Below are 26,517 nucleotides of genomic sequence, written 5' to 3'. Positions count from 1 at the left end.
TTATTTACATCTAGATGTGAAAAAAAGGTGATTTTTTTCAGGTCTTAAAAGCCTAGTCATTTCTACCTCTACTGCTCTGAGGCCAAGGATGAGGGTATTTTGAAACTGGTAGGCCTTTAGTAAAGCAATGATAGTGTCAGCCTATTAAGTTTGTTTACATGTATGTGTATGTCAGCTGTGTTATACAAAGCTGTAGAATTGAATCTTGGTAAATTTTCTTGGTTTAAGAGAATAGGGGTGGAAGAAGGAGGTATTTTACTATCTTTTCATTATATATTTTTCTGAGAGAGGAGTTCTATAAGGTTTTATTAAGGGCTTTAAATAACCCAGATTCAAGGGACTATATCACACAGTAAGTAAGGCAGGCTTTGTGATCTGATAAGATTTAAGATCAAGAGTTGTGTGGAAACAAGACAAACCTGCACATTCCCTTTGCATTCTGTTATATTAAAAAAAGGCCCTTCCTTCTGAGATAGAGAAAGAACATAATTTTAGAAGCAAAATAGGTTTTTCTGATTGACCTCTTTCCTTCTACATTTTGAGCTTTTTTGGTCTTCTTAGAATTACTTTTTTGGCATCCATTTTGTCATGACTAAAAATAACCAGATTTCTTTGTAGAAATATTTGTCATAAGAAAATGAAAACAGAAACTGCAAAAACATAGGTGCTGAAAAACAAATCGTTTAAACAGGGATACAGTTGGACTCATTGCAACAATGAGATGTACAAATTGTTATGTTGAAAAACAAACATTACTACTTTGGGAGGGGGAGGGAAGGGGGGGAGATGGGAAGGGATGGGAAGGGGAAACAAAGGAGGAGGCAACAGTGCTTGATAAGAAATGTACTCATTATCTTGCACATGTAATTGTAACCCCTCTGTATGGTATTTTCACAATAAAAAAATTAAAAAACAAAACAAACAAAAAAAAGAAAATGTCAATGGACATGATTTGTGAAACAACAAAGAAAAAACTCAAGCAAACAAAGCCCAAGAGAGTCAGGGAGGAGAGCTGATATAATAGACCATCCCAATAATATTCTTCCTAATAAAATCCTTCTTTAGTAAAGAAGAATGACTAGGACCACAATGCCAGTTCCCTGAGGTCGGTGGACTTTGACTTTAACTGAATCCCTCACACAGTGGTACTGACCATTTTACCCACCCAGAAGGTATGTGTGTGTGTGTGGGGGAGGATCTACTCATATTCTTTTAAGCCAAAGAAACAGCATTATTAGTCAATAAATTTAGAGAGTCAAGCCAGATATAATTTTTAAAATATCTGATTTTTAAATAACTCATTCTGTTCTTTATTATTCCATCCCTTTAATCTATAACAAAGTTATTTTGAGGAATAATATAACGGATGATCTCATGTAAATATAAAACTACCTACTTCATTAAGAAAAAATATTAACTAGAAAATGAGTGAGAGTTTAAATAGCAAATTCAACTACCAAAATCTCAATTTTAGGCTGATAATCTGAAAATGGATCATATTTAGAGCTTCAAAACACCCATCTACTCATTTTACTCAGAATGCTTCAGTGGTAACTATAAAATGATTTATATCATCCTGTAAATTGGTTGACAAATGTCACAGAATTCTCTAACGCAAACTAAATTGAACACATTGACCTAAATGTGGATTCAGCCAATTCATTACTAATTAAGAAGAAATGAATTCCAACCACCAGAACATCAAAGTTAATAAACACTTGAAGAGAAAATTGTGACTTGAGAATAAATTGTTGAGAAATGGTCCCTGTTTTTTAGCTTCTTGCAGTAACAGAAATCATTTCAAACTACCTTTTCTGCTGACAAAAACAGAAGCCAAATTGAGGATGCTGTGGCCTACAGCACAGAGCTACGGATATGCAATGGACACAAACTCTTCCACACTAAATCTCTGCTTATTGATTGACTGTTCAACCAATGAGGCCATTCATTTATTTCGCAAAACTGTGATCAAGGAGAAGACTGTTTTAAAAAGGCAAAATAATAACTGAGGTCATTTTCTCACTTTAAGGGCTAAATCATTTTGATCAAATCAATGCCTTCTGACTAAAGTCATATCTCAATGTTCCCAGAGAATTTTGCCCCTTTCATTTATCAGCATTCAAGTATTTCCAAATATGAAATTGTAACTTTTGATTAAATCTACTTTCAATACCTTAAGGTTATGTTTTGAACTTCTCTTATTGGTTAGTACCATAGATGTAGAAACCAGACAACATTGCATAACTTTCCTTACTATCTTCAAGGTATACTCAGGAAGTATTTATAACATTAACAAAACTGATAACCCCTCATTTGAACAGACTGTTGTTCCTCATTCAAAATTTTCTTTTCATGTACACACACACACACACACACACACACACACACACACACACACACACACACACACTACCACCACCATCAGCACCACCAGCACCAGTGTACATTAGAAATGTATTCAAGTTTTCCATATATGGGAGAACAGATCAATGTCACCATGTATAATGATAAAGCTCAGTGTGTAACATATAAGCATTCTACCTAAGTGAACTGCTCTACCTCTTTCAATTAATATCTAAAATGTATTCTCAAGTATATGCCAGATGGCATTTTAAAGCCCAGCCAATTTCTTGCTTTAAAATGGTGTGATGTATAAGTGGGCATTGCATCATCTTTCCACAGTTGGCTTTGCTTTCATTTTCAAATTTCCCTCTGTCAGCATTTTTTCTGAGTTTTTCCTTTATAAAGCATACTTGCATCTATTGCATTTAATGATTGACCATTTATGTTGTGGTTATTATTGAACTGTCTCACGTTTATGGTACTAATAAATAAATACGACTAATAAATAAAGACGACTATTATCTTCTTTCATAGAAATACTCATCATTATAAGTATTGAAACCTTTAAATATCCCACGAACTTTTAATAAATCTCACATTTCTTTATTTTGTACAGATCATTACAGTCCCATAACTGACCTGACTATGCGCATTCTTAGTTGCTCTGTTCTCTTACATATATTGCTCTAGATTCATAGAATGACGTTCCTCCTCCATATTCCCAGTTCTCTCTTCTATCCCTTTCCTCAGAATATTCCCTTGCCTTGAAATTTGTTTCTCCCATCACCCACCATATGTCTAAACTTTGTTCATCACTACCTGTTACTTTTTTCATAACACTCCATTACTTCTAGCAATGTTTTTCAATGACCAAATTTGAAAGTTCCGAATTTGCATTCTTAGTTATGAGGTTTCATTATAATTGCTCTCTGAGGCCTTATGGTTATTGAAATATTTCTTCATGGTAGTTATTAAAAACATTTAACAACAGATAGGCATGATTGTCAAGCAATCTAAATGTCATAGATGTCATAGATGTCAACGCCTAGTTGAACAATATTTTTATTGACTGTGTGATAAAATGATTTGACCTAGACTATGTGCTCCTTCAGAGTAGTATGTGTATTGACTCGATTTCTGCAGCAGCCAAAATGTAGCATGGAATCTTGTTCTTAATATGCATGTGTATTGTTAGCACTAATTAATATTGGAAACAGCAAGACAAGATATGTATTTATGTTTTAAGAAAACAACAATGTATTTTTTAAATTTTTATTTATTTTTTATTGTGAAAATACTATACAGAAGTGTTACAATTAGATGGCCAATATAATGAGTACATTTCTTCTCAAGCATTGTAGCCTCCTCCTTTGTTTATGGCCATACCACTCTGAACGCACTCGATCTTGTCTGATCTCGGAAGCTAAGCAGGGTTGGACCTGGTTAGTACTTTGATGGGAGACAATGTAATTATTAAAACAAAGTAAAAGCTATTACTATTACTACTACTGCTACTACTGTTATTATGCCTATCCTGGAGTTTGAACTTGGGGTCTGGGGACTGTCCTTGAGCTTTTATGCTCAAGGTTAGCACTTTATCTTTTGAGCCACAATCCTATTTCCAATTTTTTGGTGATTAATTGGAGTAAGAGTCTTATGGACTTTCCTGCGCAGGGCTGGCCTTGGACAGTGATATTCAGATCTCAGCTTCCTGAGTAACTAGGATTATAGGGGTGAGCCACTGGTGCCTGGCTTATTATTATGTTTTCACTAAGCATATTCTGTAGTCATTTTAATTTTTCTCTTTGAAGGCAATTCTTTAAATAGCACAGTTGAATAGAGAAAAAGGCATTTAAATTAATACACAAAGAGTTATGGGAAGATGGAGGAGGAGAAGCTGGAGGCTAAACAAGCTCTCGCATAGAAAGCAGTTTTTTTTTTTTTTTGGGCAGTCATGGGGCTTGAACTCTGGGCCTGGGCGTTGTCCCTCAGCTCTTTAGCTCAAGGTGCGTGCTCTACCACTTGAGCTACAGTGCCACTTCCGGTTTTCTGGTGGTTTATTGGAGATAGGAGTCTCACGGTCTCTCCTGCCCGGGCTGGCTTTGAACCGCCATCCTCAGATCTCAGCCTCCTCAGTAGCTAGGATTACAGGCGTGAGCCACCAGCGCCCGGCAGAAAGCAGTTTTAGTGTTCCAGTGAACAGTCCTAAGCCAGAGAATCACACCAAGTGTGCCATCACAGTACAGAGAGTTAGGCCAGAGAGAGAAAATCCAGGCAAAGAGACAGATCTGAGCACTTGCCAGCAGCCACCGCTGAGGGGGCAGTGGTGGTGGCCGCAGCCGAGGCCTCCATACCTACAACATAGAGAGTCCGGGACAAAGGAGCCCCGGTGTGCAAGCGGATTCTACTCAACACCAGCAAGAACCAACAAGGAACAGACATCTTCATCCTGCAGTTCTCAGACTAGAGAAGACCCAGGAACCAAGACTCGACATGAGTAGAAGCCAGACATCCTCACTCCTTCTCAGGGAGCAGAGGAGGGAAGGACACCCCTCCCCCGCCCCCCCCCCCCCCCCACTACCAGAGATCTCCATCTTTGAAGGCCCGGCTGAGCTGCTAGCTCCAGCTCAGGCCTTGGAAGAAAACTAGAGTCATTTAGCACTTCACAAGAACTTAACCTGACCTGTCAGACTCAGATTCAACCAGGGAAAAGACACCCAGCTCTGGCTGCCAGCCCCAGGAATGGCTCTCTTCACTGGGTAAACAGAGCCAGACGCTGCCCCTCCCTTTAGCAGCCTGGACACTCAATTGAAATTCAGTAAACATAAACCCTGAGAATGGCTCCAGGCTGGGCTCTGTGAGTCTCTTTCAACCTAGCTACTATTTGCTGAAAGGCCTCAACTCTGCCCAGAACCTAGCCTCATCATAGCATCTCCAAACTTGAAGAAACAGCCATCTCCTTTTGTGATACTGAAAGCAGATCTCCCTCCCATTGAATTAGCCTGGGAGGAGGATAACAAAATCCTGGGTAAAGCAGAGCATTTTTCTGCCTGCTCAAACAAACTGACTTAAGAAACCAACCAAGCCACAGGAAAATCAAACACCACAAGCAGACCAGAGACTCCAACAAGAGACTGGTGAAGGACACAAGGGAGATACAGGATCCTCCCACCCCTCCCAAAAAAATCAAAGAACTTTTTTTTCTTTCTTTCTTTCTTTTTTTTTTTTTTTTGGGTCCGGTCATGGGGCCTGAACTCTGGGCCTGGGCACTGTCCCTCAGCTCTTCAGCTCAAGGCTAGCGCTCTACCACTTGAGCCACAGCGCAACTTCTGGCTTTTTTCTTTTTTTCTTATGTGGTGCTGAGGAATCGAACCCAGGGCCTCAGGCATGCAAGGCAAGCGCTCTACCACTGAGCCACCTTCCCAGCCCCTTTTTCTTTCTTTCTTTTTTCTTTCTCCTTTTTTTTTGTACATTTTATAAAAAAATTTTTTTCTAAAACTTTTTTACCTTTTTAAAAAAAATTTGTTTTCTAGAAACTTTTTTTTCTTCCTCTTATAATTTTTATTTTAGGGATATATGTGTATGTGTGTTTTTATTTCTTTTTTTTCTTTTAAAAATTTTTGTTTTTTATTTGTTTAGCTCTACTGAACTTCTGATTTTTTTTCTTTCTTTCTCCACCAAATGAGACGTACAAAAGATTCTTAAAGATGTCCTGCACATAGAAAACCAACAAGACCACAATAAAAGCCAAGAAACCACACCCAAATTGAGAATCCAAGAACCATAGGAAGAACCCAGTAGGTGCAGCCCCCAAGAAGGTGAATTAAATGGCAGGATCTCCCAAATACCTCTCAGTCCTATCTCTCAAAAAAAATTAACAAAATTGACAGACCCTTAGCAAATCTTATCAGAAAAAGAAGAGAACACACCCAAATAAATGAACTCAGAGATGAGAATGGAAACATCACCACAGAAACAACCAAGATTCAGAACATTATAAGGGAATACTTCTCAAAACTTTATGCTAATAAGTTTGAGAACTTGACAGAAATGGACCTTTTTCTAGCAACTATTGACATGCCAAAACTAAACCAAGATGAGTTAAACCATCTTAATAGGCCCATATCAAGCATTGAAGTAGAAACAGCAATAAGAGACCTCCCATCTAAGAAAAGTCCAGGACCAGATGGTTTTACAGTGGAATTTTACAAGGCCTTCAAAGTAGAGCTCACACCAATACTCCTCCAACTCTTCAATGAAATTGAAAGAGAAAGTTCACTACTGAACACATTCTATGAAGCCATCATAACCCTCATCCCAAAACCAGACAGGGACTCATCAAAGAAAGAGAATTATATACCCATTTCTTTGATGAACATTGATGCAAAACTTCTCAACAAAATTCTGGCCAATCGACTTCAACAATCTATCCAAAAAATCATACACCACGATCAAAGAGGATTCATTTCAGGGATCCAAAGCTGGTTCAATATACACAAATCAATTAATATAATTCATCACATCAACAAGAGCAAGGATAAGAACCACATGGTTATCTCAGTAGATGCAGAAAAAGCCTTTGACAAGATCCAACACTCCTTTATGATGAAGGTCTTGGAAAAATTAGGAATCCATGGAACATTCCTCAATACAATAAAGGCTGTATATGACAAACCTACAGCCAGCCTTATACTTAATGGTGAAAAACTAAAGCCATTTCCTCTTAACTCAGGAACAAGACAAGGATGTCCACTCTCTCTACTTTTCTTTAATCTAGTAATAGAATGCCTAGCTGCAGCAATAAGACAAGATGCAAACATAAAGGGGATCCAAATAGGGAAAGAAGAAATAAAACTCTCCCTCTTTGCAGATGACATGATCTTGTATTTAAAGAATCCCATAGACTCCACTCCCAAATTACTCAAGCTGATTCAAAACTGTGGCAAAGTAGCAGGGTATAAAATTAACCCTCAAAAATCAATGGCTTTTCTGTATGCCAACAATGAGAAAAGTGTGGCTGAAATTAGGAAAGCAACTCCATTCGTAATAGCCCCATTAAAAAATAGAATACCTAGGAATTAATTTTACCAAATAAGTGAAGGACCTCTATGATGAAAACTTTAAAAACTTGAAAAAGGAAATCAAAAGAGAACTTAGAAAGTGACAAAACTCCCATGCTCCTGCATTGGAAAGATTAACATCGTGAAAATGGCAATACTTCCCAAGGCCATCTACTAATTCAATGCGATACCCATCAAAATTCCAACCTCATTCTTCAAGGAAATAGAAGAGGCAATCCAAAAATTCATATGGAACAATACAAGACCCTGAATAGCAAAAACGATTCTAAACAGAAAGAACAGTGCTGGAGGAATATCAATACCAAAATTCAAACTCTACTATAAAGCCATAGCAATCAAAACAGCTTGGTACTGGCACAAGAACAGACCTCAGGACCAATGGAATAGAATTGAAAACCCAGAAATGAACCTACAGACCTATAGCCATCTAATCTTTGATAAGGGAGCTAAAACAATAGAATGGAAGAAAGACAGCCTCTTCAGTAAATGGTGCTGGCAAAATTGGTTAACTATTTATAGAAAACTAAAGCTAGATCCTTATATATCACCCTGCACCAGAATCAACTCCAAATGGATCAAAGACTTCGGAGTCAAAGCAGACACTCTGAAAACATTACAAGATGGAATAGGAGAAACCCTAGGTCTCCTTGGCACAGGCCAAAATTTTCTGAATAGAGACCCAGAAATACAACAACTCAAAGAAAGGTTGGACAAATGGGATTGCATGAAGTTGCAGAGCTTCTGCATGGCAAAGGACATAGCTAGCAAGATCAATAGAAAGCCTACAGATTGGTAGAAGGTCTTCACTAGCCATACGATGGACAAGGGTCTCATATCTAAAATATACTTGGAACTCAAAAAATTAAATCCCCCAACAACAAATTGTCAAAGAAACAACTGCCCAACAAATAAGTGGGCTAAAGATTTGAAGAGAAACTTCTCTGAAGAAGAAAGAAGGATGGCCAATAGACACATGAAGAAATGCTCAACCTCCCTAGCCATAAAAGAAATGCAAATCAAAACAACATTGAGATATCACCTCACTCCAGTTAAAATGGCTAAAATGAGGAATGCTAAAAACAACAGATGCTGGAGTGGATGTGGACAGAAGGGAACCTTATTTCATTGTTGGTGGGAGTGTAAACTTGTTCAACCACTTTGGAAAGTAATATGGAGTTTCCTCAAAAGACTCCACACAAAGCCCTATGACCCAGCAATCCCACTTTTGGGCATTTACCCAAATGTTTACAAACAAGAACACACTAAAGCTACCAGCACGACTATGTTTATTGCAGCACTATTTACTATAGCTAATAATATATGGAACCAACCCAGAATCCCCTCAGTAGATGAATGGATCAAGAAAATGTGGTATATATACACAATGGAATTCTATGCCTCCATCAGAAAGAATGACATTGCCCCATTTGTTAGGAAATGGAAAGACTTGGAAAAAATTATATTAAGTGATGTAAGCCAGGCCCAAAGAAACATAGGTCCCATGGTTTCCCTTATTTGCAATATCTAATATATGTCTGAGTCAAGCAGAAAAGGTCAGATAAGGTGATGTTAGGGAAATGAACCCTAAGATATGTATTCAAATGTTTTTTTTTTTCTTTCATGCGATTGTTTCTAACACATTTATAAGATTATTTCTTTGTTGCTTTGTTTCTAACACATTTATAAGATTATTTCTTTGTTGCTTTGTATGTCCCTCCCCCACGGTATAATCCCTGCTTTCACTGTATTTGATGTCGGTACAATTTGTGGAGGGGAAGGGCAAAAACAATCGTTTAAGTAGGGATACAAGTGGACCCATTGCAACAATGAGATGTACAAGTCGTTATGTCCAAAATGAACTTTACAAGTTTGGTGGGGGGTGGGGGAGGAGGAAGCGGGGAGGATTGGATGGGGGGGGAGGATGGGAAGGGATGGGAAGGGGAAACAAAGGAGGAGGCTACAATGCTTGATAAGAAATGTACTCATGCTCTCTCTGCTCTTTTCTAGCTCTCTCTGCTCTCTCTCTTTTGTCTACCTCTTCTCTCTCTCTTTCCCAGCTCTCTCTCTTTACCAACCCCTTACCTGAAAAAAAAGAAATGTACTCATTATCTTGCCCATGTAATATAACCCCTCTGTACAGTATTTTCACAATAAAAAAATAATTAATTAATTAATTAATACACAGAGCACTTCACCATTCCAATTTGTAAACTCTTTAAAGTTACCTACTAGTTAATTCATTTGCTTTTTTTCTAGTTAATGAAGAAAGTATTTGCATAAGTTATTAATTTTTGATGGTACTTGTGTTTGAACTCAAAGCCTCACACTTGTTATGCAAATTCTCTACTACTCTACCACAGAAGTCACATCGCCAGTCCTTTTTTTTATTTTTATTTTTTGTGAACATACTGTAGAGAGGGGTTACAATTGCATGGGCAAGATAATAAGTACATTTCTTATCCTTTTTGATTTAATCATTTTTAGATAGAGTCTTTGTTTTCTTCATGGGGCCAGCTATAGACTGTGATAGTTCTACCCAACTTTTTAAATAGGTGCATTCACAAGTATGTACTGCCATGTTTTGATTATTTACTAAGATTGGGGATATTATTCACTTTGGGCAAAGCTAGTTTCAAACCACAATCTTTTTCATCTCTGCCTCCCAAGTAACTGGGTGTATAGGTTGGAGTAACTAATCATGCCCAGCTGAGAGAATGATGTTTTAAAAGTGTTTATCTTGATCAATATCACGTACTGCAATTCTTAGACGTAGTTTTTTTTTTTCTATTTAATGCAGGTGTCATTTCTGTCCTACAATTGACATTATAGAATCACAGATGCTATAAAGTGCATTATCACCTAAAACAAGCCAATACGAATAACATTTTCACTATATATTAAAAATATATTATATAACATATAATAAATAGAAATATATAGCATAGTAAAATATACATCATTCATTGCTTGCTTAAAATACACAGATCCAGTAAGGCATTGAATCATGTCTTGTGGATGATCTTTCTCACTCAATTATTTGAAAACATTCAAGAGTGCAGCTTATTACATCTCTATCATGGTAGAGCTTTACTTGTTTTGGTCTAATGAGAATAGAGAATGCATTTTCATTTTCACTGAAACTATATTCAGGCTCCCAAGGTCCTTGAAAATAAATATTTTTAGAGTTATTTCTCCTTTGAATAAGATGCATGCAGCCAAGAAATTCAAATCTCATAGAAAGTTGTGATCGCAATGCTTGCTAATGTGTGAAAACATCCATTTCAGGAAAATAATTGTACAAAGGTGATTTTTACAAAGATGCCTACGTGCTGATAAAAATGAACACTATCAAATACTAATTAATCAAAGATGTAGTGAAAGGCTATCCACAGAGTGTTAGTTAGAATTTTTATTGTGAATTGGGGAAAAATTACATACAGTTAGAATGTCTAATTGTCTTGATCTAAATGTTTTAAAAAACAAAATGGGTTTATATCACAGTTGTGCAATATTTGATCTGTCCTGAATAATATCACTTCTTTGGATGGTGTCCAAATGGCTCTGTCTCATCCATCAACCAAAAGGGTGTTAATCATGTGCCAAAACTACCTATTTATACTTTATTCTCTTATTTTAGTCATACAAACTCAGTCATTCATTAGTAGAGATAGTCCAAGAAAGCATTCTGTTTCTACAACTTAGTTCAGAATCCTAGAACCTCGGATAGGGCTCTTAATATGATCTATTTAATTAATTTCATGACTTACGAGTCATTGTTGAAAATAAAATGAAACATTATTAGTAAAACACAACTAGGAAGTTGATTTTTTTTTTAAAATCAGAAGTTAGAGGAAGTGGCACTAGGACTTGGCTATTTTGCATTAAAAACCCCAATAGCATTCTCACCAGAAAGTTTCAACTAAATAAAATATTGATGTTTTCATCCTGTATATTACATGCTAAAACAAAAATAAAAATATTATGAAAACAAACTATCTAGTGGTTTCCTAAAATCTGTTGTACTTTGGTCTATGTATATTACATAATCTATGATTTATATTAGATTTTGATGCTACATCAGACGTTTGCAGATCAGGTCACCCTAGAATGGGCCATTATGTTCATAAAGCTCAAGATGAAATGGGACATTCCAAGGATAATTTATTTTGACAACAGTGTGTGTGTGGGGGGGGGTGGAGAGAGAGAGAGAGAGACAGACAGACAGACAGACAGACAGACAGAGAGACAAAGAGCAATAAGAAACTGGCTTCTCTAGTGCCTTCTCAACAGCTAGAAGGAATAAAATACAATTGAGAAACTATATTTGTTTAAAAGAAAATTGCATTGATTTTGTTTTTCTTTCCCATTGAGTAGTCAGTTAAAATTCACCAACAACAAAAGAAAGCAAAGGCTCTCTTGGGTATCACAAAATAAAACAAAACACAACGTAAGTCATACTTATACTTCAAGTACAATATAAACTTGATTCCCTATTTCTACATGGATGAAACTAGACTGCACTATAAATTGATTCCATCTCCCATTTTCTCAGAGCAAATGCATTCCATAATTTTCTCCCTGCTCTGTTCATATGTTCTTCATAACTTAAGATTGTTTCTAAAAGGTCAATATTTTTTGCATTTAGCTATCTTTCACATATCTCATATAGGCTAGCTTTATTGATGAATACAAGTGGAACTTTTATTATCATATAGGATCTGTCTTAACTAAGTAAAAAGAAATTTACTGAAATACTGCTATCCCAAAAGACAACATGCCTATAAATAATTTATTGCATTACATATTCACCTTTGTTCCCACCCTCAATCCTGCTCTTCTGGTCAATAACTAATCTGAAATCAACTGTTGGTCAGGTTCACCAAAATATAAACATTGAAACATCAGTTTATGTAAAATAAAGTGTTCTCTGATTGGCTCTATCTCCAAAAACAAGCGTTTTGTGAGACTGATATTTAAGAAGGAAAGAGTATAGGGTGAACAGTTTTTCTTCATTTACAGCTCTTAACATTTTTACCAAAATAATTTTATTTATAAACTTTGTTAAAAGGGAAAACAAAATTTCTAAAATAATATAAATTGCTTTTGTCTATACCTGAATCATAGAAGCATATGAAAAACTATTAATTTTACATACAATCATATTGGTTATTCATTCTCTCAATCTTTTTTCTTTTTTTGGTACTGAGGTTTGAACTCATGTCACATGCTGCTTAGTAAGTGCTCTTCTATGTTCTCAGCCCACCTTCCCTCCTTGTTATGCCTTTGTTGTTTATCGAAGAGGGTCTTAAATTTTTGCTGAAGGCCAGCTTTGGACAGCAATGCAGCTGAAAATTTCATTTTTAGCTGGAATTACAAGCTTGTACCATCCCACACCAGGCTATTCAACAACCATTCCTTAAGCAGATCCATGGGAAAGGCATTTTGGTAAATTCTGGAATGCCAGCATGAATAAGGCAGATTTCTAGTCAAAGAGTTTTTCATTCTTATGAGAAAAGAATAAAAGTAGGTAATTTAAAATGAAAGAATAGTAATAAAATATTCAAACCATGGTACAAATCCTGTATTATGAAAAAGTACAGGAGTCAAAGTGGTAAAGTGAGGAATAGGTTCAATAGAGTCCAAGCATGTGTCATTTGATGCACCTATGGGATCACCATGTACAATACTGAGTTTAGCCACGCAGAGATACTCTGAGCTATTTTCTTTGTTCTTCCCATGCTGACTTCTCACAGGCTATTTCTTGCTTATGTGGTGCTGAGGAATCGAACGCAAGGCTTCATGCATGCAAGGTAAGCACTCTACCACTGAGCCACCTTCCCAGCCCCTCACAGGCTATTTCTTAGACATATACATATACATATATATATATATATATATATATACACATATACATACACATATACATACACATGTGCTATATTTCTTTAGTATTCACCCAGAGCTACCTCCTTATCTCCAACCTACACACTGCGAGTTCACACTCCCGAACAGTCTCCTTTTCCAGTCCTGTCATAGTATTTTTTTTAGATCGGTCTAGATTTCACATATGAGTGAAAACATGCAATATTATCTTTCTGAAGCGAGCTTTCAAAGTTAACATGATGATCTTCAGTTCCATTCATTCCCCAAAATGTCATAATTCTATTCATCTTTATAATATTCTCTATTCTATATATGTACCACATTTTCTAAAGCTCTAGAAATATTTGCATCATATTTTAAGCTACATCTTTAATTTTCAAGAAACATAGTTATTTTTTTCCCTGAGAAAGCCTTTGACTGTCTTCTTGGCATCTTGCTCATTCTTCATTCTCTTCAAATTTCAGTATTTGAGTTTTGAACATAAATGGGAACATTGCATAATTATTAAAATGAATACAAAGTCATTTTAATTCATTAGTGGTGATTTACTATCTAATGATCTTACCAATAGCATATAAATTTCAGAAGAAAGAATTGATAATGTAGTATGTAGGTGTACCAAAATGCAATAGTATAAATTTTAACCTACCTTCAGTGTCTGCTAGTGTTACTCCCACTCCTGGCTGTTTTACAGGCTCCTGTCCATTCTGTCCCATCTTCCCACTGTTTAAAAATGATATATGCTGTTATGACCTCCAAATGTAAATGAGGAAATTATGTTTAAAAATTCAAATACATATGTATTCAAACTTGCAACGAATTTTTGGTGTGGCAAATATCCAGTTAATTGTTCTATGTCATGTTAATTAAAGAGTTTCATTGCTTTTTATTTCATTAGACAGAGTCTATCTGTCTAAACCAAGCTGTCTTTGAACTCTTGATGTTCCTTCTTCAATTTTTTTGAGCATTGGGATTACCAGCGTGTGCCATAATGCTCAGATTTTACATTAATTTTAGCAGGGACATTTATTATTCCTAGTCACTCTAAACCTTATTTCAAAATTCAATACATTTTATTTATAGTTATTTATTTAAAAAATCAATCCATTATGAAATTTTAAAATTATATTTTTATTTTTCTTAAACTTTTTTTTTGGGGGGGTCGGTCATGGGGCTTAAACTCTGGGCTTAGGCACTGTTCCTCAGCTCTTCAGCTCAAGGCAAGCACTCTACCTCTTGAGCCACAGTGCCACTTCTAGTTTTCTAGTGGTTTATTGGAGATAAGAATCTTTTCTACCCAGGCTGGCTTTGAACCATGATCCTTAGATCTCAGCCTCCTCAGTAGCTAGGATTACAGGCATGAGCCACCGGTGCCCAGCTTTCTTAAACATTCTTTAACTGATATATAAAAACATAAATTGCTCACACAATGGGATATCCTGTGATGCTCTAATGTTCATGGTTAATGTGAAACATGGTCATGTAAATCCATGTCCTCAAACAGTTGTCATTCCTTGCCCATGAGTAACTGTTGATGAGTTATTCTGTCAGCCTCCTTTGTGACTAGTAGTTACAGATTGGTGAGAAGGGAACGAATGAATTTCATGACACATGGAAATAAATCTTAACCAAGATAGAGTCTTATTTTTTTAAAAAAATCACCTTACAATGACCAAGAAGTATATAGGAAAAATCCAAGAAAATGTAAATTAAGAACACAATGAGATACAGCTCCAGTAGCAATGGCTGCAGAATGCCCACAAGTGTTGTGGAGGAGGTGGAGAAAAGGGAACCCTTTCTTACACATTATTGGTGGGAATGTAAATTAGTACAACCATCGTGGAACACTACATTGAGCTTTTTCAAAAATTAAAAATAAAAATAGAGCTACCACACTAATCTTGCAATTCCTCATCTGGGGATATAGCCAAAAGAAATGAAATTAGTATGTTTTATATCTGCATACCCATGTTTGTTGCAGCATTATTTACAATAAGCAAAACATTTCACTAACTGTTGAATGGATAGAAAAATATGGTAAATATACATAGTGAAATACTATTCAATCATTAAGAGGATGAAGATCTGTCACTTTCACTAGCATAATGAAACTTGTAGGTATTATATTAAGTGAAATGAGCCAGGAAAAGAGAGACAAAAATGTACAGATCTCATTTACATGTAGAATCTGAAAAGTTAATTTCGGGTAGAATATTGCTGACTAAAATCTGGAAAAGGACTGAGTAAGGAAAGGTGAGGAGAAAGTTGCTCTCTGGTGATTAAATTCTGATTAGGAGAAGTACACATAATGATAATATATGGTTCATATCAAGGAAGCTAGAAAAGGATTAAAAATATTTTTAAAGACATAAAAGGACAAATGGTTGAGGAGATGGATATGTTTATCCTAATAATGAACACTGTATATGTACATATTTACTGAAACATTATATGATCTCAAGCAATATATGTTTTAATCTCATTAAGAAACTAAAGTAAATAATCTATAGTTTAAACTACGACAAGATAGATGCTTTCCTTTCAGATCTTTCTTGTGTTTTCAGCTGTGATGAATAATACACAGACTTTAAAAGCCAGACTGTTTGGTTTCTGTTCTTTTTTGCAATTTCTTGCTGTGTATAATTTAAGGCAAAGTACCTGCTGAAGATTGCTTGTTCTTTTACAATAGAAGGGCAGTAACATGAGCTACTTTTTGCATATAACATCAAATGGAAACTGCTATTTAACACAGAGTCTGGGGAATTATAAACATTCTATAAATAGATTGGGGTAATAGGTAAATAGGTTGCACACAATTCAGCTCAAAACTAAGATTAAATACCTTACTCATTTTTAAAATTCAACTTCAAGATTTTGAGAGGAGAGCACATGGAGGAAGATTCCACAGTACTCTAAAAACTGTGAGTTTAGAATTTTGGTAATAGACCAGCCAAAACACTGTCAGCCACTTACTGCTTCTGCCAATGGAAGGACTCCTAGGAATTCAAAACACTGTGGAATTAACCTCCTGCGTTGTTGCATAAGGCGTTACAAAATGATGGAATTAAAAACTCCTAAATGTCAAAAATTATGTTTCAACAAAAAACATCTTGACGTTGGCTTCCTAAACCATAATTCTAACATAGCAGCATTTGTTCACAATTAATTCTGTTCCACACAAAAATAATTTTTTATGCTCAACCTGCTGGAAATGTAATGATACTTATTAAGAATCTAATCATATCTTATTTGAAAAATGCTCTAAAGGTCCTGTTAATCTACTTCAGAGAAGATATTGAACTAATTCTGCACACAACAAAGGAAGAGCTAAAGTAAATTTCAACTTTATTATATTTTGAAAGCTTTTACATTCTTCCATTATGACAATTCCAGGTCAGTGATTTAAGCACAAATTTTAACTAAATGATCACATGAGGGCCAAGTGCATACAAATGGTATAATTTATAATGTGTGTTTGTATGTGGGAGAGTCTGCAGCTAATACATCGTCTTGTTTAAAAATACACAAAAATTCAGTTTGTGTAATTGCTACTCTAAGATTCATTAAGTTAAAAAGTGAACTCTGCTGTCTGTTACTTTCAGAAAGGAAGAAAATCTTAATCACTTAGCAGCAATGTCTACATTGGTTGAATGAGCCCAAAGAGATCTTGATACTAAGCCAAACTACTTGATGCAAGGATTCTTGTAGTATTGCCAATCCTGAAGCTCAAAATACTAAAAAAAATCACTTTGTCACTCTTTAATAATAGTTGTATTTTAGTAATTATAAGGTAATTTCAAAATAATTTTTAGACTTGAGCCCTAGATGTAATACTTTAATGATGAAATTTAATTACACTCTTTCCTTCTTTTAAAAACTGTTATAAATATCAGATACTTAGCCAAATTATATGGTAAATTCCTGAGGAAGATTGTACAAATGTACATAGCATTGAAGTACAAGGAAAATGTCACAGTGAGTCCTGTGAAGAAGACACTTTTTCTGAATTCTCAATCAATAATCTTCAAGTCAGACAATTCTAACTACATGTTTTGAAATTTAAATATTTTAAATCAGTCACCAAGTATTTATTGAACATTAGTGCCAGCTCAAGGAACAATTCTGTTAGACAGATAGGCCATTTAAAAGAACTAACAAATAGAATTTCTTACATATTGCAGGTCAGGTTTTTAGAAAGTAAATTTTCTCCTGCTAATATTTCCAATCAGTAGCATGATAGATAGTTTTGAGAGGTTTTAATTTTAATGAGGAAAATGAAAATTACTTAAAATGGAATGTAATATGCATGTATACTGTTAAGTTATATGTTCTGAAAGGCACTGATAAGCTAGAATATCAAATTGTTTTTGGTGCAAAGCCTATACAAATTCATATACTATTTCCACCTGAGAGATGAATGAGTTTGCCAAAATTCTTTTCAGTCATACAGGATTATTAGATGCCAAAGTCTAATGAGATCTGACTCTTTTTAGAAAGAATTTCTAATAAAATAGAACTGATCAAGTATAAAAAATTCAACTGAATCTACAGGACAAATTCAAAAACCCCTTAGATAGACTGGTGATAGAATAATAACTTCCTCATTTAAGATCAAAAATATAATTTGAAAACTACAAAATAGACACATTACCCACTGCCAAAATTCATTTTTCCTATTATTTTTCAATTTTACTTTGAATACCTATCTAACTTTTAGGACTATTCTGGCAATCAATATTAAATGTTAATAAAATCTTTAGTATTAAAATGATGAGAATTTCTACGACTAAATACTTTACATAGCACTGTAGAAAACAAGAGACCCTTTATCAATAGTCTCTGTCAGGGTCAGCAAACTGTGGAAAGGGCTTGATAGCAAGGGATGTGGAAGGTCTCTGTGGTATTCACCTTTGCAGCACCAGGTAAAATAAACTAATGGAAATGGATAAGTTCCAACACAATTTAGCACATGCTTATTAAAATCTCAGTTGTTTTCAATGTTCACAAGTCACAAAATATTATGTTTTTATTTATTCTTGTGAATAATTAACATTGCAAAGCCATTTTGATTCAGTGTCTTTTAAAAAAAACAAACAGAAAACAAAACAAAACTCCTCCCCAGAAAACACCAAAACATGAATCAGGCCATATTTTTCCTGGCTACATCCTGGAATATGGATGATCTAGTGGTTTCATTACTCATAGGACTGTCAATGAGAAGGAAAGTTGTAGAAGTTTAGATTTGATATAGATTCAGATATAACCTACATATTTATTGTGAATGCTGCTAACTTTTGCTATCAACTTGATTAAACCTAAACCTTTTCTAACATTCTATACACAATCTGCTTTAGTTTTTCATTTGATGTGCAAAATTATTTTCTTGAGGTTCAATATACAATTAATGAGTTTTATTCCAGGAGATCTGGCTCGATGACATATATACTACCTGGGATTTCCTTTAGAAGTTACCGTAACACTTCAAAACCTTTCATTTTAACATAGATTTACAACAGAAACATGCGTATAATTAGTCTAATGTGTCATCTGTTTCAAAGATGACATACATTCTTTGCGTTTGTTTAAATGTCTTGCTGTTCAAAGTAAATTAGACTCTTTATCTCAATAACAATAACATCGTGGTCATTTTTTGTGATTAAGACATTATTGTTATTCTGCAGATTCTACATTAAATGCAGTGCTGGTAGTGGCTGCTAGTCATCTTTAGAATTAACCGAATGAATCTAATCTATTGTGAGTAATCTATTTTTAGGTAGACATAAACAGTTCAAAAGTTTCAAGTACAATGATTCAGAATTGGATAATTCTGTAGTTATTTCCGGTTAAATGTTAAGAACCTCTTACTCATGATACTGTTAACTTTGTAGTTAAGCAAAAGACACTTACATCCTTGGAATAGGAAATAGATTAGTCTCCCCTGCAGTGCCGCTGCTTCCTTCACTGTCCACACTATACCCACTGCCAAAGCTGCTGCCAGAGGAGCCGGTGGATACGGAGCTGTCTGCAGGCCGGTGATTGGTAGGCTTGGCTGCCAATGTGGGAAGAGTCAACACTACAGTCAATAAGTGAAGCTCACTGTGACCTCCAAATGTATAAATATACACTTTCTTTTATGATTATAAAGAACCAGCTATGGCAAGAGCTCTACCACATTTGTCATCCTGTTTTTCTTCTTTGTGTCCTTAATTGGTAATGAGAAGTTTATGTTTTCATCGTACATTTAAAAACCCAAATTACGTGTAGGTACAAAGAGACCCAGTATTTTATACTGAGTATGTATTCTATTTACATTACTTTTTTGTGGTTCGCATAAAATTAAAACAATGATATGGCAAACAAGTAAGAATTTTGGCTATTTCACTGAAACTTTAGAAAAACTTTGGTTGTTAGAAATATACATTTTTTAGGAACTTGCTTAACTTTTCCCCCACATTAACTATTGATTATCTGTTTGATTCTTTAGAAGTGATGATGCGAAAGAAGATAATTTCAACCAGTAACAGAGAATTCTATGCTGGCTTTGATGGGGACGTACCTCCTATCTCCAAGAGGCTTTTAAAAATTAAAAGGTTTTTAAAATTTCTTTTTGCACATTTCGTGGTTAATGATGTGGACTTGTTTCAATATTTCGATATTTTTGGTGTGTATATAAATTTAATTTTAATAGGACCATACAAATTTTTCTGCAATTTATGCAATAGAGATAGAATATATTGTTAGCAGAGTTCTAGATTTAAGGGACGTTGGAAGGAAATTTTTAAATAAAAAGAAGGAAGAGGCCAATATTTGCTTATATTTTATGAGGAAGTTTATCTAGCATGTTTTAGAAATGGTTGATATTTGATGATCTTGATACGGCTTTGAATCTCATCCTATTCTGTCATTACTTGAAGCCTGAAGTCTTTCATTAAGAAACAGTGGCGTCAGAGATGTCTGTGACGTAACACTGCATTAGGAGGAATGAGGTAAAGCAGGATCCCACTCTTCTGTGTTCCCATCCAAATGTCTATCTCTTCTTCAGGACTTTATAATCTATGAGAGTCCCATGTATTTTTCAGCTTGCATAATTTTTGAAAATGAATTTACTTCAGTTCTCCTCTAAATTTAGATGTGTTTTAAACTACAAAAGGACTCAGTCTCTGTGTTCAACAAATACCTCAGTTGAATGGCTTCATACTAAAGAATTAACAGTTATCTCACATATGAATGGATTCATACTAATGAGTGAATAATCAACAATTACTTCATGATATTAAGATATGTACATATTACTTCATAAGAATATAGTGATAAATCTGTGGGGAATCTCTACTAACTTACAAGGAAAAGAAAGAAACAAGGGAAATGAAAACATAGACCATTTAAGGGTATCACCAGGGTACCTGAGATTTAGCTGCTTCTCACATCTTCCTTTTTACCATTTCAGAAATAGCAGATTCTTTAAAGTCACCAGAAGTTTCATAACTATTTCAGTAATATAAACATTCCCCCTCCAAATAAGTGAATATATAAAAAATAGAGTCAATTATGTGTCAAGTGTTTTTAATTTGTATCAGCTGTATGTCAACTACCTGGGAAAATGTCTGAATAGTCAGTTACCAAAGCATCACTAGGTAGCCGTTGGACTAGATTTGCAGGAAAAGATATAATATTTTCTCAACGTTATAATGAAAGAACTCAGATATTATCTAGTGTTAAAGAACACTTAAAATTAAAAGGGGAACTTAAATGTATAAAGGTACTGTAGCTACAATATAAAATTATGAACCCTGTATTACATGAAGTAATTGCATAATTACCATATAATAAGTCATATTTGTCAATTGATTGAAAAGGCAAGCTGTTTTGCTTTTTGATTGGCATTATACAACATAACTAACTAGATTGATAATATTTTACAATACTGAATGGAAAACAGTGATTTCATCAACAAAAATCCAAATACGTTATTTTCAAAGACAAATTTTAATTGATATTATTATTATTATTGATTTTTATGCAAGTACAGCCCTACTTAACTTTCTTGCTCATAGCTGGTGCTCTGCCACTTAACTCATGCATTCAGTGTGGCATTTTTGTTGGCTAATTAAAGATGGAGGCACTAGGATTTGAGGTGTGAGCCAACAGTGCCCAGCTAGACATTTTTAAAGCAATTTATCCTTGTTAAATTATGATTATTTTCATCCAAGAGCCATCATAGTGCATAAGATTTGCATAGAAATAGTGTGCGACTATTTGTATGTTAATAGTTATATTTCAAAAGAATTTTATATTTGGTCAATTTCACTTTTGGTGGATATGATTTCTAGTAGTTCTGTTCTTCTTTGGAGAAATGTGAAAAATGTATACGGAACTTAAAGTAGTATAACAAGTAGAAAGGAACAAGGCTAGTAATAATTTGAGAGAATAATTTTCTTCTCTATCTTTTTGAACAAAAATCAATCTTATTTTTGTAAGCCTGTGAAAGTGCTGTCAGGATTTAAATGAAAATAAAGCCAGTTGCTGGTGGCTCATGCCTTAATCTTGGCTACAGTGGACACAGAGATCTGAGGATTAAATTCAAAGTCAAACAAGACAGAAGAATCCAGGACTCTCCAAGTAGCTAGCAAGAAGGTAGAAGTGGAGGCATAGCTCAAGGGGTGGAGCTCCAGCCATGAGCAAAACAAGTTAGAGCATGAGGTCTTGATGAGTCCCAGAGTATGAGCCCCAGTACCAGTGTAATATGTAAATAATATTGTAAAAGAATAATCCAAATCCATGGACAGTATGCACATAAATGAAACAAGCATACATCTATGTAATGTTTCTGCAAATCAAGATTTAAGTTTGAGTCAACATAAATGAATAAGAAGTTAGCAGTCTAAGTCTGAAGCATAATCTTCCATAATTTTATGATATCTACATTAATGATTATTAAGTATTCTTCTAACCCTTTTAATCAGAATTTGAGAAATCATATACTACTATGTATGATTGGACACAGTTAATTATATATGGAAATGATTGTTTTATGGAAGAATTGAGGTTCTGAAAAACAAAATCTGATAGTTTGGGGCCATCTCTTTCCTCTGTGTGTATCTACTGTCTTTGTGAGGTCCTACTATGGAAAGGTCCCTTGTGCTTTAGAAGAGCAAGTCTTAGAATGTAGAACAATTTTGAGGCTCAGTTGTTGAAGGGACATCTTAGACCATTTTTATCTTCTGTGAGTCAATTTGATGTATTGTAAATTTTCATTTATCTTCTTTGTTTTCTTTGGCTGGTAGATGATTAGACATCATTGTGTCTATTACTCCACAGGGCTAACCTTAATGAAGTCTAGTGGTGTCTGTGCATCTGTCTTTAATTTGGTCTATTTTTTCCATTCTACTAGATTAAAATACACATAAACTAAACTGTACCTACCACCGATGGCAACTCTGCTCAGAATCCTCAGATCAAATTGTAGACTTTGAGTATGGAAATTGAAAGCTGGTAAGAACTCTAAAGATAACCTATTTCAGAACCACTGTTTTGCTTTTAGAAAGACAGATAACATTCTTCTATATCACAAATTATTAATGGGATAACTTGAAAAGTTTAATCCAATTTTATACCACATTCTGTTTTATAAAATTAACAGTTTTTGCCTCTCTCAGAATTCAGTGATTCATTGCATTTTGTCTTGCTGCCTACAATGCTCTGCTCCTGGCCTTACAACTGAACTCCAGTGCAGAGATAATTAAAACTATTCCAGTAATAAGTTAATATTACTTAGCATGTAATTTCCTGAATTTTTTGATGGATATAGTATGAGATACTATCTTGATAGACATGATCCATGATATATTAAGATTATGTGGTCTTAAGAAATTAGTTTTTAGGGGCTGGGAAGGTGGCTCAGTGGTAGAGCGCTTGCCTTGCATGCATGAGGCCCTGGGTTCGATTCCTCAGCACCATATAAGCAAAAAGAAAAAAGCCGGAAGTGGGGCTGTGGCTCAAGTGGTAGAGCGCTAGCCTTGAGCTGAAGAGCTGAGGGACAGCGCCCAGGCCCAGAGTTCAGGCCCCACGACCGGACCCAAAAAAAAAAAAAAAAAAGAAATTAGTTTTTAGGGCTGGGACGGTGGCTCAGTGGTAGAGCGCTTGCTTTGCATGCTTAAGGCCCTGGGTTCAATTCCTCAGCACCACATAAGCAGAAAAAAAATAGCCGTAAGTGGCGCTGTGGCTCAAGTGGTAGAGTGCTAGCCTTGAGCTGAAGAGCTGAGAGACAGAGCCCAGGCCCAGAGTTCAGACCCCACGACCGGACCCCTCCCCCCCCAAAATAATTAGTTTTTATTTCAGTTGTTTAATAATAGAACTGAGAACTACTTCATTATTTTAAAAATCATGTAATTTAAGGGATGTAGTTTCCTTTTAATCTGTCTAATTTCAAATATCTGTCTTCTTTCCCACTTCTCTCCTATCCTCCCCTCTTCACCGTCTTTTTTCTTTCCTTTCCTTTCTTCCTCTCATTTGTTATTGCTGTTATATTTTTGTTGCTATTACACCGAAGGATTTTGAAATTTTACTTTATTTAAATAATTTCATTTGACTGTGGATATGAAAATGTAATTCTTATATGATTAGCATTGTTCAATATGCTTTCCCTCATGCCTTATTCAAGTATATTTTTGCATATTTCCTATTATAGTTCAAGGTTAATTTATTGAGAGATTATGTATGATATATGCACTTCACAAGTTTAATTTTCTATTTCTAAATCTACTTTAGTCTATACATATTGGAATTCAGAAAAGGAAACAGGACACTGGAACAAAGGCGATAGCTTCAGTGCAGATTATTCATAGCCTGTTCCAATACTCCAAAATTACAATATGAGAAATAAAATTATTGAAAATAGTTCTGATAGCTATATAAGTCATTTTTAAATATTTGGCTTTGCAGTTGAAGGAAGACAAATGGCTAAGTGACTGTGTTGGTTATAATTGTTACCACATAATTAACAGGTATACAAATTATGAAAAATGCAATACTGCTATAATTTTTCCTCATAAAAGTTATTTCATATTCATGAAGTTCTTTCAGAGGAGATAAGGATCAGCTGCCTCATTTCTTATATTCCAGGAAGCTTGCAAAGCTCTTAATCATGATTATACATGTCCCTTTCCATATGAATTGATATTGTAACTGGAGACTTTAAGACCTTTTCATGATCAGTTTAAACTGTTTTAGTCTAATCCTATCAGAAATTTGAAGGTGTTTCTCACACTAACTGATCACTTACCCTGGCATTATGGATGATAGAATCAATGATCACTTCAGTTAGAAGTAATGGTATAAAACTTCATCAGATCAAATGACAGCAAATTTTGTTAACTAATAAATTACTAGGAAAGATTGTTTCCTTACATTGAACAAAATGTGATGGTTCCATATACTGTTTGCAATTATCCTCTATTTTTGCCTTCAAGGTATATTTTCTTTTTATGAGATGTTTTGGTTCTGACCTGCTTTTGTAAGAAATCACTTAATGGTATAATCTGGAAGCTGTGGTAATTTAGATCATGACCACCTGGATTAGTAGATCATGATTATTGATAAATGGGATACTATCATAAATCAATAATAATTATAGCAAAATGATTTATGTGGTTACTGCCACAACAGATACTGGGCATTTATTTGTTCAATGGCCATAGTATGAAGAGAAATTTTAGATAGCGTGAAGAGAAATCTTAGACAATTATTTGATAATGCATGCATAGACCCACAGATCTATGTTTAACTAATTTCCAAGCAGGTCATTGTCTAAAACTTTCTCTGTCCTGTGATGGGATATGTTGCAGTAGATTGTAATGCTTATGAGGGAGAACCAGAACTAGATCTAATTAAATATAATTAACTTTATTTCTAGGTATTTCTAAACATGATGATGTTTGGTTGCATATAAATTTAAGTCAATGACTAAGTAACTTTCCCCAGCTCAGCTGAAATGTTAGTACAGTTTTCTCATACTTCATAATTCTCAGATCCATTTAAATTGTTTATACAATAAATAACACTAAGATCTAAGATTCAAAGGGATGGTGATTTATATTTTTCCATTGTAGCATTACCAACAATGTGAATACTCAAAAATAAATATATGCAGAATATGAATAAATGACTTAGAAGAAATTCAGAAATACTCTCTATAAGTAATAAATAATAAATGTTTAAATGATACTTTTAACTTTAAATATTTAAAAACTCACTACTATTAATATGTACAGTACAGTGAACTGTATTTCTGAAATTAAGAGTCAAAGCTTAGAGAAAAGATAAAGAAACTTTCAGTATTTCCTCACATTTGAATCAAAGTGATAGTCTTCCGTTATTCTATTGTTTGTGATAACATAATTAATTTGAAAAACACAGGAGAAGTAATGCTTTTGAAAAACGATGCAAGAAAGAAAAGGAATTCTGTATAAACAGTTGCTTTTTCAATAAATAAAATGAGGAAAGAACAAAAGTAAAATGTGTTCTACCTTTTAATACTTCCATCACTCCATCTTGGATTTGAAGCAGCTTGATGAAAGCTGACAGGGAACTTACCAGTCAAATTACAAAAGAAAGATGTAGTAGATGTGAACAGGTAAATTGTAATTCCATTTAAACCAAGCCCAGTGAAACATTTTAAATTTGCTATGTAAGTTGAAAAATTTCATTTGTTAATCCTCAAGCTTTATAAGTAACATTTGATAAGGAATGAAAGAAAAAGTTCTGAAATGCAATGGAGAGATGGCTCAGAAAAGACTGACACAAAGATGGTAAGAAGGTCTTGGAAAGGAGCTTCCTTAATTTGTCTTTGGCTACCCTAAAAAAATATTGTTTATAATGTGTAGGTCAGTGGATGGTAAACACTTCAGTCTAAAGATCTCTTGACACTCTTGATAATTATTTAGTAATTCAAAGAAACTAATTTTACATAGGTTGAATCTATTTATGTTTATCATATTCTAAATTTTAAAAGCTTGAAAATAAACAATTGGCTAGTACAGATTCCATTAGCCATCAAAGAAATGAAGTTCTGACAACTTTCATAGCTACTAGAAAACTCTATGGTACAGTTGAGAAAAAGTGAGTCAAAAACACAAATAACATCTTAATATTTAATTTTTGGCTTTGCAAATGCAAAGGGTTTCTGGGACACCCAGCATTCAGTAGCCTCATT

The 26,517-nt window shown here is 34.6% G+C and overlaps 1 protein-coding gene across 1 annotated transcript in view; it reads right to left on the bottom strand.

The window, feature by feature from the left end:
• The window catches only part of Pclo (piccolo presynaptic cytomatrix protein), a 280,740-nt gene that overhangs the window by 15,601 nt on the left and 238,622 nt on the right, over positions 1–26,517 (bottom strand). The window contains 2 exon segments of the mRNA XM_042684701.1: positions 13,957–14,030; positions 19,215–19,356. Coding sequence (XP_042540635.1) covers positions 13,957–14,030; positions 19,215–19,356 — 216 coding nt within the window.

Source organism: Dipodomys spectabilis, unplaced genomic scaffold (genome assembly GCF_019054845.1).
Source record: "Dipodomys spectabilis isolate Male_0828 unplaced genomic scaffold, ASM1905484v1 ptg000089l, whole genome shotgun sequence".
Taxonomy (NCBI): Eukaryota; Metazoa; Chordata; class Mammalia; order Rodentia; family Heteromyidae; genus Dipodomys; species Dipodomys spectabilis.
This window is presented reverse-complemented; position numbering and strand designations above follow the sequence as displayed.